This window comes from Numenius arquata, chromosome 16 (genome assembly GCF_964106895.1).
Source record: "Numenius arquata chromosome 16, bNumArq3.hap1.1, whole genome shotgun sequence".
In the NCBI taxonomy this organism is placed as follows: Eukaryota; Metazoa; Chordata; class Aves; order Charadriiformes; family Scolopacidae; genus Numenius; species Numenius arquata.
In genome coordinates this window covers 11,748,235-11,764,686 of record NC_133591.1, presented here as the reverse complement: position 1 = coordinate 11,764,686, position 16,452 = coordinate 11,748,235, and the positions used below count along the sequence as shown (strand labels likewise).

Below are 16,452 nucleotides of genomic sequence, written 5' to 3'. Positions count from 1 at the left end.
TCTATCTTTGTGCTTTCTCACAGCTGTGTAAATACCCGTATCAAGCTCTCCGTTCCCATCCTGGAGATGCTCCCTGCTCACACCCTAGTGCTCTGCACACACATTTGAACAATTTCTTTCCCTCAAAGCTGCTGCCTGCCTGCCTTCTTTCCTTCCTCCTTTCCTTCCTTCATTTTCTTCCTTCCCTCCCTGCTTGGGCCAAACGTTTGCTGTTGTTGACGAGATGTAGTTTTTGCTCTTTCCAGCAGCAGCGTGCGGACACGGCCCCGCAGCACCTCAGGATGACCAGGCGGCAGAAACGCAACAGACACCGAGCTAAACCCCGCAGGCAGGGGCCTGGCGGCGGCGACTGAGCCGGGGGGGAACGCACCGCGCTCAGCCGGTTCCACCGCCGAGGTAACAACCGGCCGGGGGCTGTGTTCGGTTGTGAGGGGGAGCCGCGGGCGAGCGGAACGCGGCCCCGCGGCCCGGCGCGGCGGCGGGGAGGGGAGGCCGGTCCCTTCCGTCAGGGCCGGGCTTCCGGGCGATCAGGTGACGGCGGCCGCCGGCGGGGGAGCGGCTCGGGGCGGCTGCGGGGAGCGGCGAGACCCGCCGGTGAGCCGAGCCCAGCGGATCCCGGCTGGTGGCGGAGGGTCGGGGGGGAAGGCCGAGGCCGGGCGGCGGCTTTGAGGCGGGAAGGGAGCGGGCCGCGGCCGAGCCGTGCCCGGGGGCCGCTGGAAGGCCCGAGCCGCCGGAGCCCGTTGGCAGCGAGCGGGGCGGGGGCGGCCGGAGCGGGGCGGGGGCGCCGCGGGAGGCCCGGTCTCGGCCAGCCCTGGTTGTGATCCCGGTCCCGCCGCCCCGGTCCCCCGGCGGGCCCGGTGTGTGCCGCCCGCGCTGCCGGAGCTCGCCGCCGCCTGCGAGGGTTTTCCCCCGAAATCCCCGGGCTGGGCGGGCGGGTGCTGCCCGGCCCCCTCCCTCCGCTGCGGGGAGAGGCCCCCGGTTCTTCTCGGTAGGTGTCTGGCTCCGGGTACGGTCCCAACGCGTTAGCTTGTGGTACGTGCCATTGTTGTTATTTTTTTCTGTTGGGAATTGCTTATTGTTTCTTAAACCACATCATAACTATTCTACTTTATTTTTACGTTTCGTTGCTAACCTGGGTAGCCCACTTAAAGGGTATTTAGTGTTTTACATAACACTCCAGACCAGGAAAATGCTCAGGCGGTATTACCCAACTGGTTATATCGGTTTGCTTTTTCTTTTCTTTTTTTTTTTTTTTTTTTTTTCCCCCTTTGAACTTTATGAGGTAAGAGGATAAAATCTTTGTCTGGAGATTTGTGCTGCATTTTCTTGGAGCCTATATTATACTTCTATGGAACGGTTAAAACAAAGAATTCCTGTGATCACTTGCTTTGTTTGATAGTTTGTAAGGATGTCTTGTATTCGTGAGGTATATGGAATCCTTAGAGTTGCCAAAACAGCCTTTCACAGGGCCCTTCTCCTGGAAGCAGCAGCTGTAGCGCAGACGTACGTTGCAGAATCCCAATTAATGAAATGAGGCCAAGCAAGGGCACGTTGGCCTGTCAGGCGAAGGGCTGGTTTCGCAAGGCTGAGCGATCGCCCGGACCTGTATGTCGGGACCACTTCGTTTGTGGTAATGCTAAAAAAGCAGGTACAGGATCCTGTCCAGGTTACAGGAAGTGAAAAGATGAACTCGGAAAATGTTTCTAAGGTGTTAAAGTGTTACGTCTTTGGGGGACAGAAAAGAGTAAAAAGGTAGTGAGAGGTAAATGTGCATTTAATGATTACCAGTAGGACTTCAGTCACGTATTTGCTAAGAACATCTAAAAATGACTGTCAAGAAGTAAATGTACTTTCTTCTAGGTGCTGTCAACAATTATCAACTAGGGCTTCCTGATAGTTTTACTTGAGGTCCAGGCAATGGTTAATAGGTTAAGAATCAGATTTCTGTTAAACTTCTGAGTGGCCGTATTTATATAAACTCTGAGTAATATTTTTAGATAGAATTTCTAATGTTTATAAACATTAGTTTATAAGTAATGATAAGAAAAATAACATTAGTTTATAAGTAGTGATAAGAAAAATAACCTGACAAGTTTTCCTTTCAATTCAAACAGCAAGAAGTTCAGAAACTAAATCAGAGCTTTGTTTCTGAAACAAACTAGATTTGAATTGTGTCAGTTTCAGTAATCCCAGATAAAATAAGATTAATTAGGAAAGATATATGGAAAAGTGTCTTTCTAGTGCAATTGTATCTTCAACAGTGCACTTCCTTTTATTTCACTATTATGTTTTAGATATCGCAAAGAGGAATAACTTTGGGGTTTATTAATAAACTAGCCGGAGCCCTAGATCCTCACCAGAAACTTTTCTTACTGCTCATGAAAGAAGATTAAAAAGTAAATACTTCAAACATCCTAATGTTGTAATGCTGTGAACATGTGTTCTCCAGCTGTTTCATACAGATGACGTTAGCCTCAAATTTATATTCTGTCTTTCTCTGGTTAAATTATTGTTCGTCTGCGGTATTTCAAATGTTTGTGGGGGTTTTTTTGTACGCTTTAACTTACGGTACAAACTCTGCCAGTCTGTTTTAAAGTGCTTCTCTTGTATTTTTAGAGTTGGGTCAGTGTATTTTGGCAAGTGCTGTCATTTTTCATTTGCTGAGTTCAGAAACGTCATCTTTTACAGTAGCCATTGGGCTTGCATTTTCCTGGTGTGCAGTTTCTCCCATTAGATTTATAGATTTAGTTTTTAAAGCATCTGAGTGAAATTTCTTACTGCCTGTTAGTGCGATTTATACACAGTATTTATTCACAGCACATAGACCTTATCAGTTTCCTGCACTTACTTCTTTCAGGGACATCCTGCGCTCTCAGTTGTCATGAAGCTTTCAGGTCCCAGTGTGCCATCTGCTTCTCAGAGGGCCAGTTCCACCAGCTCTTTCAGCCGTGCTTCTCCTTTAGGAAATTCAGTGGGATTTGTGCTGGATCCCTAAACATCCATCTTCACTTTCATGTCTTCTTCACACTCCACTAGACTTTTTTTGTTTAGGAAGACCGCTTGAAAATGGGTTCCTTGTTTCTCGACCATTCATCTGTTGTTCTTGATTCTTGGATGAAGCAAATGTCAGCAATTCAGTCATTTTCAGAACGACCTGTTGGGATATCACAGGGGTCATGAATTAAAGGAAACGAACAGCTAACTTAGATGGCTTTTAAGTAACAAAGATACTGTGTTCCTGTAAATATCTAGAAAGCAAAGAAGCAAGAAAGAAAAAAGATAAAATCTTTGAATGCTTGCAGTTAGATCACAGCTGATTTTTATACCCTTTCACTTGTTTCGTGTGCCTCACATCTCATGTCTAGGGTTGATTTGGAGACCTGATCTAAGGGACAAGGGTTTAGCAAACCTGGACTGGCATCTCTAACTTCTGTTTACCTAAACCCTAAAAGTCATGTTATATCCTATCCCAGTGTACTCACAGCCTTCTTGCTGAACTCTAAATCAAAATGAAAATGGGGTTGGTTTGGCCTGTTGTGTTGGTGGTGGTTCTTTTTTCAGTCTCTCGTTTGCTTGTGGTTTGTTGGTTTGGGTTTGTTTTTTTTTTTACCCCTAAAGAGTTTTGTCGCAGAGTTTAAGCAGTTCAAGTGACGGCTCAACAATTTTGAGCTTGTTCTACACTCGGAACAAATTGAATTTGCAGTTGAAGTTCTACTTTAGGATTCACAGACTGCGCTCGCAAGTGACACAATATATGATTATCATGTGTAAGTTTAGTCACTGGATGCTGTTTCATGCCTGCTGCTTTGTGTACGTGCAGGTGAACAGACCCCAGCAGCACTTGTTAGAGACCTAGTTACGTTAAACAGTATTCCAGGGACAAGAACAAATGTTTGAGAAGGCTTTTCAGGATAAGATTGATTATTTTATTGTTGTGTTTTGATATGTTTTTGATATTTTAAATTGGTTAGATCCTAATAGGTCATCAGGCCCAACCAGCCTATGGAGAAATAATTAGGAGAAGATCCCAGTACAGACTAAGGAATCTACTCTCCTAGCAGACTAGATTCAGTGCCTGTTGGATTATATGATTTTGATCTTTCTTCTGTCTCAGCCATCTATTCCATTCCATTACTGATATTGCTATGGATTCCTCTATGATCCTTCATAACTTCATGATTTTTTTTTTTCATAGTTGCTAAAAGCTAAGAGTTTTTTAAGTGAGTATTTGTGAAGATACAGATTTTATCTTTTTGATGAGTCTCCAGATTTCTGGTGTTAAATATATGCAATGTAATTTGGAAAAAAGGACCCTTTTTTCCACATTCCTTTTAGGGACACAGAAATTCATTGATTTGCCTCTTTTACATGTTTTCTTTGTGTTATATGCCAAGATATAAGAGCCAGACATTTCTTGTGCCAATTCCATAAGATGATGCTAGTGTTTTTTACAATGTGTTGAACTCCTTGGTTTTAAGGAGGTTTTCTTGATGTTGATAATTCCCAGCAAATCGGTCCCAAAAATCCCAAACATATCGGTCCGAGTTGGTAAGTTTTAAAGCTTTAAACTACCGAGCAAGATGGGCTGAAGTTTCTGGTAGTAAGGATGTGTGAAAAATCCAAGGGCCTTTAGCGTATAGCTTGTGGGCTGGCAGCGTTTCCATCTGCCTTGAACTAACATGAATTTTAATTTTGTACAATGAAGTGTGTGGCTGCTGAGTGTAAATGAAACCATGGTGTGAAATGCTACGAGTCAGCAGCGCTGAAAGCAATGTATGTTAAAGTACAGCATCTGCGAATACAAAGCTGCCCTTCTGGGACACTGTGCAAAATGATGTAACTGAGTGAAAAAGCTCTGCAAAAATATATTTCACTTGCTGCAATTGGGTCTCTCCATTGCAATACCTTCGTGAGGCTTGAGTATGATGCTTTCTTGACCCTGCAGTGGGATTGTGTTGTATGAAAAAAGCTGCTGACAATAACAGCTAGAGATACTGAGGGTTTTCTTTAGCTGCTCTGCACCTGTTCTTCAGTACTGCTACAAAGAGGGAGCGCTAAGGAAAGACTTTAATGCTTGTGGGGTAAGTTTGCAAAAAAATTAGCTTCTGAAAAATTTAGGTTGCCCTTTTTAAAATGCTTGGCAGTTTGTACACTTGCAAAAAGTTCAGATAGTCACCTGTTTCTTTCTCACAACCTTACTCAAGTACTCATATCCTTGCAGCAGCAACACAGTTTCATGAAAAGCACAGTGGAATATTTTAAACATTTTTGTTTTGGTGAATTAATTTCTGTAACTGCTGAAACTCTCTTAGTTCTTGGATTAAAAATCTTGCACTGGTAAAAGTGTTTGTTTTCTGGAAATGTAAATACCTTGTCCCGAGTCTCAAAGGTTTAGGTGCTGTGGAATTTGCATATCAAGGAATTAGACTGTAAAGGTTGTTGCTACTGAAATAAAATTAATGGGGCTCTTTGCTAAATATGGTTATGTTAATGGGAGGTAAAATCATGTAAGTAAAATTAAAGCACATTAAAATAAAATTTCTAATGTACTATTAATGCAGAAGTACTAAAATTTTTGATAGTTTAAAAGTACTAGAAATGTTTGATAGTCACATCAACACACTGCTGAGATAGCAGCAATGTACTGCTGATGAGACAAATCAAGTACTAAGCCACCTTTGCTTGCCATTTTTATCGTTAATATTCCAAACTAACGAACACTGAACTTAAAAACTATGCACTAGGTCAGTCTGTCCAAACCATGAATTGCTTCATGATTAAATCCTATTTCAGGCTGCACTCGCAGCTATAACTTGCACTGAATTTTTGGAAGAGCATGTATGACTGGGTGAGCGTGTTCTTCTCATAGCAAATGGCATTTATGAGAAAACATGGTGGTTTTCTTTTGGCTGTGCATGTCAGTTGCTTATCAGTAACTTTAAAATACAGGTCACATATCAGCCAGGTCATACTTCAGGACTTTAAAGTAGCTTAGTTTCTAAAAAAAGATCCCTCTTGGCTATGTTAAACTAAAACCATCAACAATAGGATTCAAGTGCTTCTTAGATAAATCACTACCAGTTTGGAACAGGACAAGAATGCAATGTTATAATGCCAAGAAGTTGTTTGTTTACTTTTTTTCTCCTTTCTCACTGCCAGGATTCCAACAGGAAATTTCTCTTGACCGTGTGTCTGGGTAGTTCTTGAGGATGGCAAGCAAAGGACCCACAACTTCTGCATCAACAAAGAGCTCCAGTACGGGAGGGACCAGTGGCAGCAGTAGCAGTAACGGTGCTGGGGATAATGCTAATCAGGACAACACTTTTGAATGTAACATCTGTTTAGACACTGCCAAGGATGCAGTGATCAGCTTGTGTGGACATCTCTTCTGGTATGTACTCAAGCCTTCACAGATAAACCAGAAGACCCTATATCTCTCTTGATCACATAAAAGGATTTTTTTTATCATTCTAGATGTCAAATAAAATGTCCTATAGAAAATGAGTAAGGACCATGGTTTTGTTTTAGGAGCAATTTGGTTTTGCTCCTTAGCTGTTTTTTCTTTGCTTATGTTCCGGGGAGCAGGTTTCTTGTGTCTTAAACTTCCTGTACTTCTCGATTATTTTGTAAAAGCAAACAAATGAGCAGCCCCACATAGTGTTCGGTGTTCGTTGATACTGCTTGGTTATGTGTGTTATTTTATTTGTGCTGCCTGGTCTAGCACAGCTATCTTGTTCAGACCTAAATTCCTTTCTAACCTCTGCCTACCTAAACCTGCATTTGAAACTAGGTTCTGGAGGCCAGATTGTTGTTTTCATACTTCCTACAAGCTTGTTCTTTTTTCCTCTGAAACCATAAAAATTAATAATTAGATAACAAGCTTTTATACATGGGCTCTTTCTCTTTTCCTCTGGTATTGCAGTTGTAATACTAACTTTTCAGTTCTTTCATCTGACTTGGGAACGTATCACACAAATATAATAAGCACGCAGCATTGCTTATTTGGGTAACTTGGTCTAAAATATACTCTTTCTTGAATGTTAAGAAGTTATTAAGGATTGACATGGCCAAATGTTGTGGGTTTTTTGTTTTATTTTACACACTAGGCTAAATTATGCTTTTTTAATAGAGCATTTATTTTCTGCGTAAATTTGTGTAACATCTGAAAATCCAGGGTTTTATCCTAGGAGAATAAATGGAAAATCCTAGGAGGATGGAAAATCACTTGGTGATGGCATGTCTAGGTAAAACTAGATTAAATTATCACACAAAAGGATTTGGAAGAATAGAACCTTAAAAAATAGCGCCTATCTTGCCTGAATAGTGTTGTCAAGACCAGTTTGAAGCAGATGGCTGCTTAGCAGTTTTATCTCCTAGCTAGCTTGTTTGTCTTCGACCGTTTTTAAGTTGCCATATTAATTTCATCTTAAGAGTAGTTCTGCATAATGAGAATTTCTCTGCCCTGAGCAACTGGGCCTGATCTCAGTAGCTGACCCTGCTCTGAGCATCAGGTTGGACTCGAGACCAGTTGAGGTACTGTCCAGCTTGAATTACTCCATGATTCTGTGAGTGTGGCCCAATGTTTTAGCTAAATGTCCCTTGCACGACTTCTTTTAAGATCCTGAAGTCTAATTACTAACATCTTCCTCGTTTACATCTTAGCTCAGGGATATCTTTTGATGGTATCAGAAGAGAAAATCTGTATAGTAAACACTGAGATTAATTAAGCCTCTGTATGGGCCTTTGGTATGGATGAGGATCCAGGGATCAAAGGTGATATGCGGAGAATTGCGTTAGCAACTTAATAAGATTGTGTAACCTGAAAAGACCAGTGGAGATCGGTCTTGGGCTGTGCTTTCAAAAATTATTTTAATGGGAGGTTATGGAACCAGCTCAGCTGGATTCCAGGATTCTCTTGTCTCCAAGCTGTGCTATCCATGGTACACTTTATACATACTCGGATCAAGTTGTCAGCAACTAATTCTATTTTCCCTTTTTTTTCTCCTCTGTGAACAAATTGTCCTGGGAATGCTCACAGTTGGCCTTGTTTACACCAGGTAAGACAGGTTTCGTTTTACTTTGTCTTTCATCAGCTCCTGTTACTCAATAAAGGTCTTGATTCTCTGGAGTATCCCCCTCTTTTCAAATGCATTTCTTCCTCTCCTGGGCAATCGAAACCTGCTAACGCAACTTCATGCGCAACACCCTGCAATCTGCTCTTTCAGCAAAAAGAAAACTTAGATTCTGTTCCACTTGCTTCCCGCTTTTGAGCGTTCCCAGTTTTGGTAGGAGAGTTACTGTAGGCAGTTCACAGGGGTTTAGTTTGCAGGCTTAAGTGCTGAGTGTACTTCACTTTGCATACGTAATGTTTACCTTGTGGTACCATTATAGAAAAGACAGATGAAAGGAGGGTGTCTGCACTAGTCCTTGGCCTATGCAGGACTGCTGGTACTGTTTATTTCTCCATCTTTTACTCCAGTGCAGTTCTGAATGTGTACGCACCAGTAAGTGCATCATACCAGAACAATAGCCAAAATGCCAGCTCTGCTTTGGACAATACTTGGCACTTACCAAAATGTTTTGCTCTATGGCTTTCTGAGAAATTGCTGAAGTCTCTCTGCCTGGCTGCAAATGAGATTTGTGTGTTGTTTTTTCCATGATCTTTTACTAGTTTTCTTGTAATTTCCTTTCTTTTAGTGGCTAGAGACAAGGCCAAACAGACAAGTGTGTCCTGTATGCAAAGCAGGAATCAGTCGAGATAAAGTTATTCCTCTGTATGGAAGAGGCAGCACTGGGCAACAGGACCCCAGGTAAGAAACCTAAATACAACTATTTTTGTATGAAAACTAAAGATGAAACTTCAAGTTTAAGATCTTAAGATGAAACTATCAAAGTGCAGGATTCACAATCTGAAATACTTTGTCAAAAGACAGATAGAACTGATAATTCTGCCAAATGCTTCTGGCTTTTTCAGGGCCTGTGTTTGCATGCCTTATTTCTTGTTCAACTGGCAATTTATTTTAATTTGAATGGGGTGCCAATTACCAGTTACAAGTGGCAGGTTGCAATGAATGTTATCTGACCGGAGAAGCTTATATAAAATGTTAATGTCCTCAGTTTCTAGGCTTTGCAATGGGATTTTGTTATTCAGAAGTGCAGTATCTTAACTCAGTGGTGTGATGCGGAAGGTTCCTAAACTGGGCGGTCTGCTCGCTCACACGCTGCCTCCAGCTCTGCTGCAGCATGGCCCTGTGAGAGCCTGCTCTGGGTCTGTTCTGTCTGATTAGCCAGGCTACTGCAGATACTATTGTCGTGTATCCTTGCACTTGAGCTAATGTCACAACCTCCTGCAGAGAGAAAACTCCGCCACGACCCCAAGGACAGAGACCTGAACCAGAGAACAGAGGGGTAAGTGAAAAAACAAGCTCAAGCAGATAAGCTGTTTTTATTGGTGGTGATATTTATTCATTCTGGAGGACATAACGTGTGCACAAGATCTTGTGTGAGGATCCTATAGCTTACGTTTCTTGCTCATCCCCAGTAAGTTGTTCGTGAATAATTGACAGCTGTGGTGTGGCAGAAAACTCCTTTCCTGTAATACTTTTTAGCATCCCAAAGAATGGGCTAACTTGAATTGTGTTTCATGAAAACTGCCCAGTGTGGCATCACTGGAAATGTTCTTCATACTCGATCATTCTCCATACATAAACAGAAGAAACACTTTGCTTTGAAAATTCTTTGTGGAAGTATATTTCCGTCAAACTATAAATGTAATGGAAATATCTAATCCATGTGTGAACAAACTTTTTTGGCACTGACACATGCTTCTAGCATTTCTATGGGACGTTACTGTACTGTGGCATTACAAGCAAAAGAATGTAGATATCTGCTGGATACATGTTAATTTGAAGAGAGATCTGGGTTTTGTTGAGGAGACTACATAGAGTGAGTGTAACCAGCAGCTGGCATAGGTTGAACAGACGTGGGGGTAGCCAGTAGGACTGACAACAGTGTTCTTTAGTACAACAGCAGTGAGCATGACCTGATGAAACAGTTGAATGTTTCTGTGTAACTCAGCCTAGGGTCCTTGGAGAGCGTTTCTGTACCTCATGCTTCAAGCAAACAATTCTACTGGGTGTGATTAAGGAACATTTCTGTATTGAATGTATTGGAGCTCAGTTCTCTCTCATTAGGGAGTTGCCACCTTATTAAATCAACTGCTATACCTCGTTTGAACCTTTTAGCTGGTGCTGGCGTAGGTCAGAGGAATCTGGTATGAAGACATGGCAGTAGTGATGCTGCTCTCCTGTCTCCTACGTGTGCAGGACCTATGCCATACAAAGTGCCTTGCTGTTCCTGGTAGTTAATAGCAAAATGATTGGGAAGAGTCATAGTCAAAAGATTAACTCCTTAAATCAAGGATCAACCCAGAAATGTGTGGCTCTTATTATATGAGTGAAATCATCTTTGTCCTCCCGCTGTTTGGAGGTGACAGACCAGAGGGTTTTTCAGAATTGGTTTTGCTGTTTTAATTCTGAGACGAGAGGACAGTTTAGTGGATTGCAGAACATGGCAACTGTGAGCTCTCCACACTTTTTAAACATGATGCAACTACTTAGATTCATATACAGTTGGTTCTCAAATAGTACACTGCTTTTATACAGTAGGATTCATCTTGATTCAGAAGATTTATCTTTTGACTTGTGGTATTTTAGTCTGGATCCCATAGGAGTCTATGTTGTTGCATTGTAACTCTTCCTTATTTTCTCCTTTCCTTGTGTCTTGCATTCCTGCCCCAGATGACTTTATCTGCCACCTTAATTAGAGTCCCCCTGGTAAATTTTTTTTTTTTACTATTCTTCTCTGTACTGCTCTATGCATCCCACTGGCAATTTATCACTTTACTGAATGTTTAAATAATGCACATGTATCATGAAAATCAATGCAGATTATTTTTTTACAATGCCTTTCTTATAGCTATATAGCTAATAGCTATTAATACAAAATTACTAATACATTGTTAAGACATTATATATAGAATTGGTAACGTTGATTTTAGTATATTGTCAGATATATACTATTTTAAGCTGAGAAACATTACAGAAAAGCTTTTGTTAATTTGTAGCCTTCAAGCAAGAACTGTTGTTCCTAGTTTTCATTTTCTCAAACTTTTGGGTTGCTCTGACAAATTTGCTACTGTGTGAAATATTTTAAAACCAGGAGAACTAAGGAGGTACTGAACAATAGTGTGGCAGACTGAAAGTCGCCAGGCAGCATGATACTCCTTCAGCCTTAGAAAAGCCAGTGAGAGGGGATATCTGCATTCTTATAAAATATTCTGAAATAAGCTTTAAATGATTGGTACCTTTTTTCTCTTCTGTTGCTTTTGTTTTTGCAGGGATTCCAGGGCTTTGGGTTTGGCGATGGTGGCTTCCAAATGTCATTTGGAATTGGGGCGTTTCCCTTTGGTATATTTGCAACAGCATTCAACATAAACGATGGGCGACCTCCTCCAGGTACCGTGCATCCCATCTTCTCTGGGAGTCCTGTCACAAACAGATGTTTTACGAACTCCCTTATAACTTTTAAACAAATGGCCTGCTAAATCACAAAACTTTCTGAGCAGTAAAGTAAATCAGTGTTGTAAACAGGAACACAAAATGAGGGAAAACACCCAGTAGAGAACATAGCCTCTGGCTTACATGTTTTGTATGAGTGCTAATATAAGAAGCAAGTTTATCACTTCCATATGATTTGCTGAAGGCCCTCCTGAGAGGACAGTTCAACTGGAGAGGGACAATGGCACTGGAGACTTCTCCCCTTTAATTCAAATGTCTCCTCTGGTACTCCAGTGGACTGCCTCTGAAAAATGAGACAAAGTATTCCACAAGAAGTAACTTCCTGGTGAAATGATTTCACTGTTCTTAATTAAGAAAAACCAGTTGGGTTACTCCAAGTAGTGGCCTTGCTCTCTAAAAGTTAAGTAATTCCCAGAAAAACTCCTCCCCATCTGCACTGTAGACAGAGTCTACCTGTTTTGAAGAAGAAAACCTACTGCCCAGGATTTTCTGAACTTCCTTAGTGATAGGTTGTGCTTGGCAAGTCTTCTTCACCGTGTCATATGGCATAGGAATTATGAGAAACAGAAACACATTCTTTTTGTCACGCCTGTGTTGCCAGGGACCTGTGCTGTCCTTGGGTCAAATTAACTTGCCTATTAACTATACTTCAGTGTCCACTGAAAATTTGTGTGGAGGTGTGACTGAGCTCAGGAGTATGTAAATATACACTGTTGTAACAGCCATAATTTAACCGACTCCTTTATCTGCTTTTCATCTGTGGGTTCAGTACAGCAGTTCCAGAAGGGCACGACTTGAGCTTTAGAGCTCGTGTGCTTTTCATTAGTTCTCTTGGTCAAGGCTACACATGCAGCTTTGACCGTTTTACCATTTCCTTATTCAGAGGTGTTTCACCTCGATGGGGAGGAGCGCTCAGGTAGAGGTGGTGAAGTTCCATAGGGTGGAAACAGTGAACTTAGCTCAGTCAGCAGTGAACCAAGCAGTGAACTTGGCTCAGCACCGTCCCCAGAAGCACTCCCAGAAGACCCACGTGTGCTCCAGCACTGGGAGCTGCCTGCTGCCATTAGTCATGAGCAAGTTTACCACGAGTCCTGCTTCAGGGAGCTGTGGTTGTCTTCCTTCTGATCTTCCAGTATGGCTGGCCAGTCTGAGGGTAGGAAATAGCAAGTTTCTCACCAAGCAGATTCCTTGCATATCTTTCAATTTATGAACGTACTATGTTCAGAATATACACAATTCTGGAGAAGAGGAAGGAGCTGAACTGTATTTTTTTTTTTACTTCCTGTTTTCCAGCTGTTCCAGGGACTCCTCAATACGTGGATGAGCAGTTCCTATCCCGCCTCTTCCTGTTTGTGGCTCTGGTGATAATGTTCTGGCTGTTGATTGCATAAATCTTCTCCATTATTCTGCATATTCATGGCCAGCAAGGCCACCGAAACAGTTACAAACTGCATCCCCATCCCATTTTAAACCTCTTGGTGTCTGGTTCCGTAGCTAACTATGGGCTTCAGGAATTGGTGCTACCACAGCACAACGAGGAGTCTCGTATTTTGCACCAGAGTTGGAAATTAAACATTGGTTGAAAACCCTGTTTCAGCTCAGCTATCTGTACAGTGGGTTCTTGCCACAAACCACGGGCCTAGCTTTGAGCTCTGCTCCTGAAAGGAGTGCTGCTTTGAGTTCCTGTGCCAAGCAGTGACACCAGGTTTATGTGAAAGACCGTTGCCCCAAGGTAGACTGGGCAGGTAAGGAAACTTCTGCAGTGTGATCAGTATCTCGTGCTTGGCAACTGCGATGGATCTGCCAGAGCTGCGGATGTTATTTAATATCTTCACATCAACATCCAACCTTCTTCAGGAAATCATCTGCAGCGCTGCTGAGACTCTTTGGGCGCAGCATGTGATGCAAACGGAACCAGGTTTGGAGACCGTTTTCTCTTCTTGCTGTTATTTCCCGGCGTGATGGAAAACCCCTCCGGAAGCGGTTCTAATGGCTGTTAGAAGAAGGGATACAAATTTATGCTGCAATTTTTTTAAAACCTGAATTTGCTGGAGCCAGACACTGGAAGATTCTCTCCTTGTGGAGCTGGGTGGGGTTGCTGAACAGTGCAACTGTCTGCCTCACCCAGCCCAGTTCCTCACTGACAAAACAGTGTTGTCTTCCTTGGTTCTGCGTGGCAGCCCGTGGCTGCACTCATGGATAATCCCCTCAGCCCTGTCACTGTAGCTACGTTTATTCTTCCCAAGGCTTTGAGACTTTCTACGCAAGATCATGTACTCCAAATAAAATCCTATTACAGATCGGAGGTCAGCTGGTTTGGGGAGAGGAACAAAAGGCATCTTTACGTGAGTTTTGAGGTTAAACTTGTCATACTGTAAAACTATACAGGAGGAAAAACGAGATCCTGCCTTTGCTAGCACATACCACAGTAGGGAACATTTGGAAGAGCTTCTCTCTGCAGGTGCATACAGCTATTCCGTGCCACAGCAGAGTGGCTCTAGTGCCAGCGTCTCTGCAGTATCTACCAAAGATATTAATTTGAAGTGCTGGAGGAGACCACAACCATTAATGTGCTGAGGGGAAAATAGTTCAGAAGGTGAGCACTCTGTAGCCGTTCTGGGATCCTGTTGGGTGTACAGCTTTAAAGAGTACTCCTGATGTATTTGTGTAGATTCCTTCAGAACAGCAGATATGAGAGAGTCCCTAGCAAGACTGAACAGTTTTCATATTTCTCTGACTAGGCAATTCAGTTTTTCTTTCTCTTATTGTTTTTAGATTATTTTGATTCAGATTGTTGATAGTCATAATGATTTCCTTCAAGATGAATATTGTGACTTCCCTGGCAATAGACACACAACTGACAAAAGAAATCAACTCATAGACACTTTGTTTCAATAGCTAGGGTATGGATGAGGTTCCTGGGCAGGACCTTAGTTGTTGTAGAAGCTTATTTATGTAATTATAAACTCTTCACTTTTAGTATCAAGACAGAGGATGACTTTAACTTGCCTACCTCCAAAATTCCATGTGGCAAGTAGAATGTTGCAAAGCTTCTGCAGTGTTTTGTCATATCTAGTCACATTTATACCTGACTCGATAATCTGGCAGAATATATTGCGCAGCTAAAAATAGTTGAAGTGGTGCTTCAACTTTTGTCGTGTGGCACCTTCGAGAAGCTCAACTTCTTCTGCATATGGTTCTTCTCAAGTGCATGATTTGGTAACCAGGACCCTTTCTAGGAGAAAGGCTGTTTATTGGGTTCTTACAAGCAGTTGGCTGTAGTACAATGTCGCAGCTTTGAGTTCCTTTCGTGAGCAGGCAGCACCACCTGCTGATGAAAAGGGAAAGTTCATGTGATAGTGAAAGGGATGGTTTTCCTTTTTCTCCTTTTCGTATTGAAAAACTCGATGCTGAGAGCAGAGGTTATCCAGGGAGGGGCAGGGTATCCCTTTAAAGCCTTTTTCCGATAAAGAGGACAGAAAAGTGACTGTAATAGGTTCAAGAGGTATTGAAACTGATTTAACTAACAATTGTTTTAAAATACAGAATTTTAATGGCTTCGGGTTTTTTTTTTTCATCTATCGGTGAGAGACATAATGGATTTAGACGGTGGCTGCAGAAACGTGACAGAGTCCTTGTTTCCTGGCAATCCAAGAATGAAATAGTCTAAAAGTGTTAACGCTTTCGTTCCTACCTTTTTCTTGGTGTGCTTTTTGTATCGTACCACTTCCCCTCCTTGTACTCGGACTGCACACAGCCCATAACGGCTTGTTTAGTGCATTACCATTACTGTTCACTAATTTTCACTGTTGTGAAAGTGATTTAGAATTAAAAAATGGTTTTACATTGACCCGGAGAGCGCCGCCATTCCTTTGTGCATCGCGGACGGACTGAGGTGAGGCGAGGCGCCTGCCCGAGCCCTACCTCGAGGATGAGGAGCGGAGGAGCCCGTTGCCGGTCCGTGCCTCAGGAAGCGGGAGGGGCAGGGGCTCGCTTCTCCCTCAGGGGGCGGCTGCCGGTGGGGCCGGGCCGGGCGCAGCGGCGGGAGCTCCTGCCCGCCACGGCACGTGGTGGGAGGGACTGGGGGAGCGCGGCCGCACTATCATTGGTCCGCGTCGCGGAAGGGGCGGGATACTCACCGCAGAACAGCGCGGGGATTGGTCTAAGGCCGTGAGGGGGGCGGAGTGCCGATTGGCCCGCGGCGAGGAAAAGGGCGGGGCGATAAGCTGCCCGCGGGGTGGGGCGTGGTGCTGCGCTGCGATAGCCGCCAGAGGGGAAGAGGGGCGGGGACCGGGGGGGCGCGCGCTGCGCGCTCTCTGGGCCAGGTGCGGAGTGACCTACCGCGCGTGCCGTAGCGACTGACGTCAGGCGCGGGCGAGCCCCGGGGCGGCGGCGCGAGGATGGAGGGGCCGCCAGGTGAGGGGCGGCCGGGCCGGGGCGGGGCGGGCCGGGCCGCGGTGAAACGTTACCCCGTGTCCCCGGGGACAGCCGGGCCGGGTCCCGGCGGGGCGTGGGGGTGGCTGCCGAGGGTCGCGCCTTCTCGCCCCGAGGGCAGCCGGACACCGGATCCGGTGAGGCGGTTGTCCGCTGCGGCCGGCCGGTCGCCCTCGCCCTGTCCCCGTTGAGGCGGCCGCTGCTGCCGTTCCTCGCTGGCCGCCTCCGTAACATTCCTGCCGCCCTGGGGGGCCCGCCAGACCCGCTGCCTTGGCCGTGTCCGCTGGCTTTGCCTTCGCGCTGTTTCCTGCTCTGGTTTCTCCATTTCCGTCGCTTCTCCGGGACGCCTCGGCGGTTTCGGTCGAACGTCGGGATGTTCGTTTCCGTCGGGGAGCGAGTCAGCCGCTCTGGGCACGGTGAAAGCCATGTAGCCCCGCCG

The 16,452-nt window shown here is 44.1% G+C and overlaps 2 protein-coding genes across 3 annotated transcripts in view; both read left to right on the top strand.

Moving 5' to 3' along the window:
* The first annotated feature begins 520 nt into the window (after positions 1-520).
* RNF185 (ring finger protein 185) lies at positions 521-15,432 on the top strand. Of its 2 annotated transcripts, XM_074159633.1 has the most exons (7): positions 521-594; positions 6,160-6,391; positions 8,039-8,057; positions 8,698-8,810; positions 9,354-9,408; positions 11,399-11,516; positions 12,873-15,432. In XM_074159633.1, the coding sequence occupies exons 2-7, from the start codon at positions 6,210-6,212 to the stop codon at positions 12,968-12,970; spliced, it is 585 nt and encodes a 194-aa protein (XP_074015734.1). In that variant the 5' UTR covers positions 521-594; positions 6,160-6,209; the 3' UTR covers positions 12,971-15,432. The 2 variants fall into 2 exon arrangements, with proteins under 2 accessions (XP_074015734.1, XP_074015735.1); XM_074159634.1 differs by lacking the exons at positions 521-594; positions 8,698-8,810; positions 9,354-9,408 and having other exon boundaries at positions 6,210-6,391; positions 12,873-12,970.
* A 547-nt stretch (positions 15,433-15,979) lies between these two features.
* The window catches only part of LIMK2 (LIM domain kinase 2), a 29,816-nt gene continuing 29,343 nt past the window's right edge, over positions 15,980-16,452 (top strand). The window contains exon 1 of the mRNA XM_074159518.1: positions 15,980-15,995. Coding sequence (XP_074015619.1) covers positions 15,980-15,995 — 16 coding nt within the window. The remainder of the gene's footprint in view (positions 15,996-16,452) is intronic.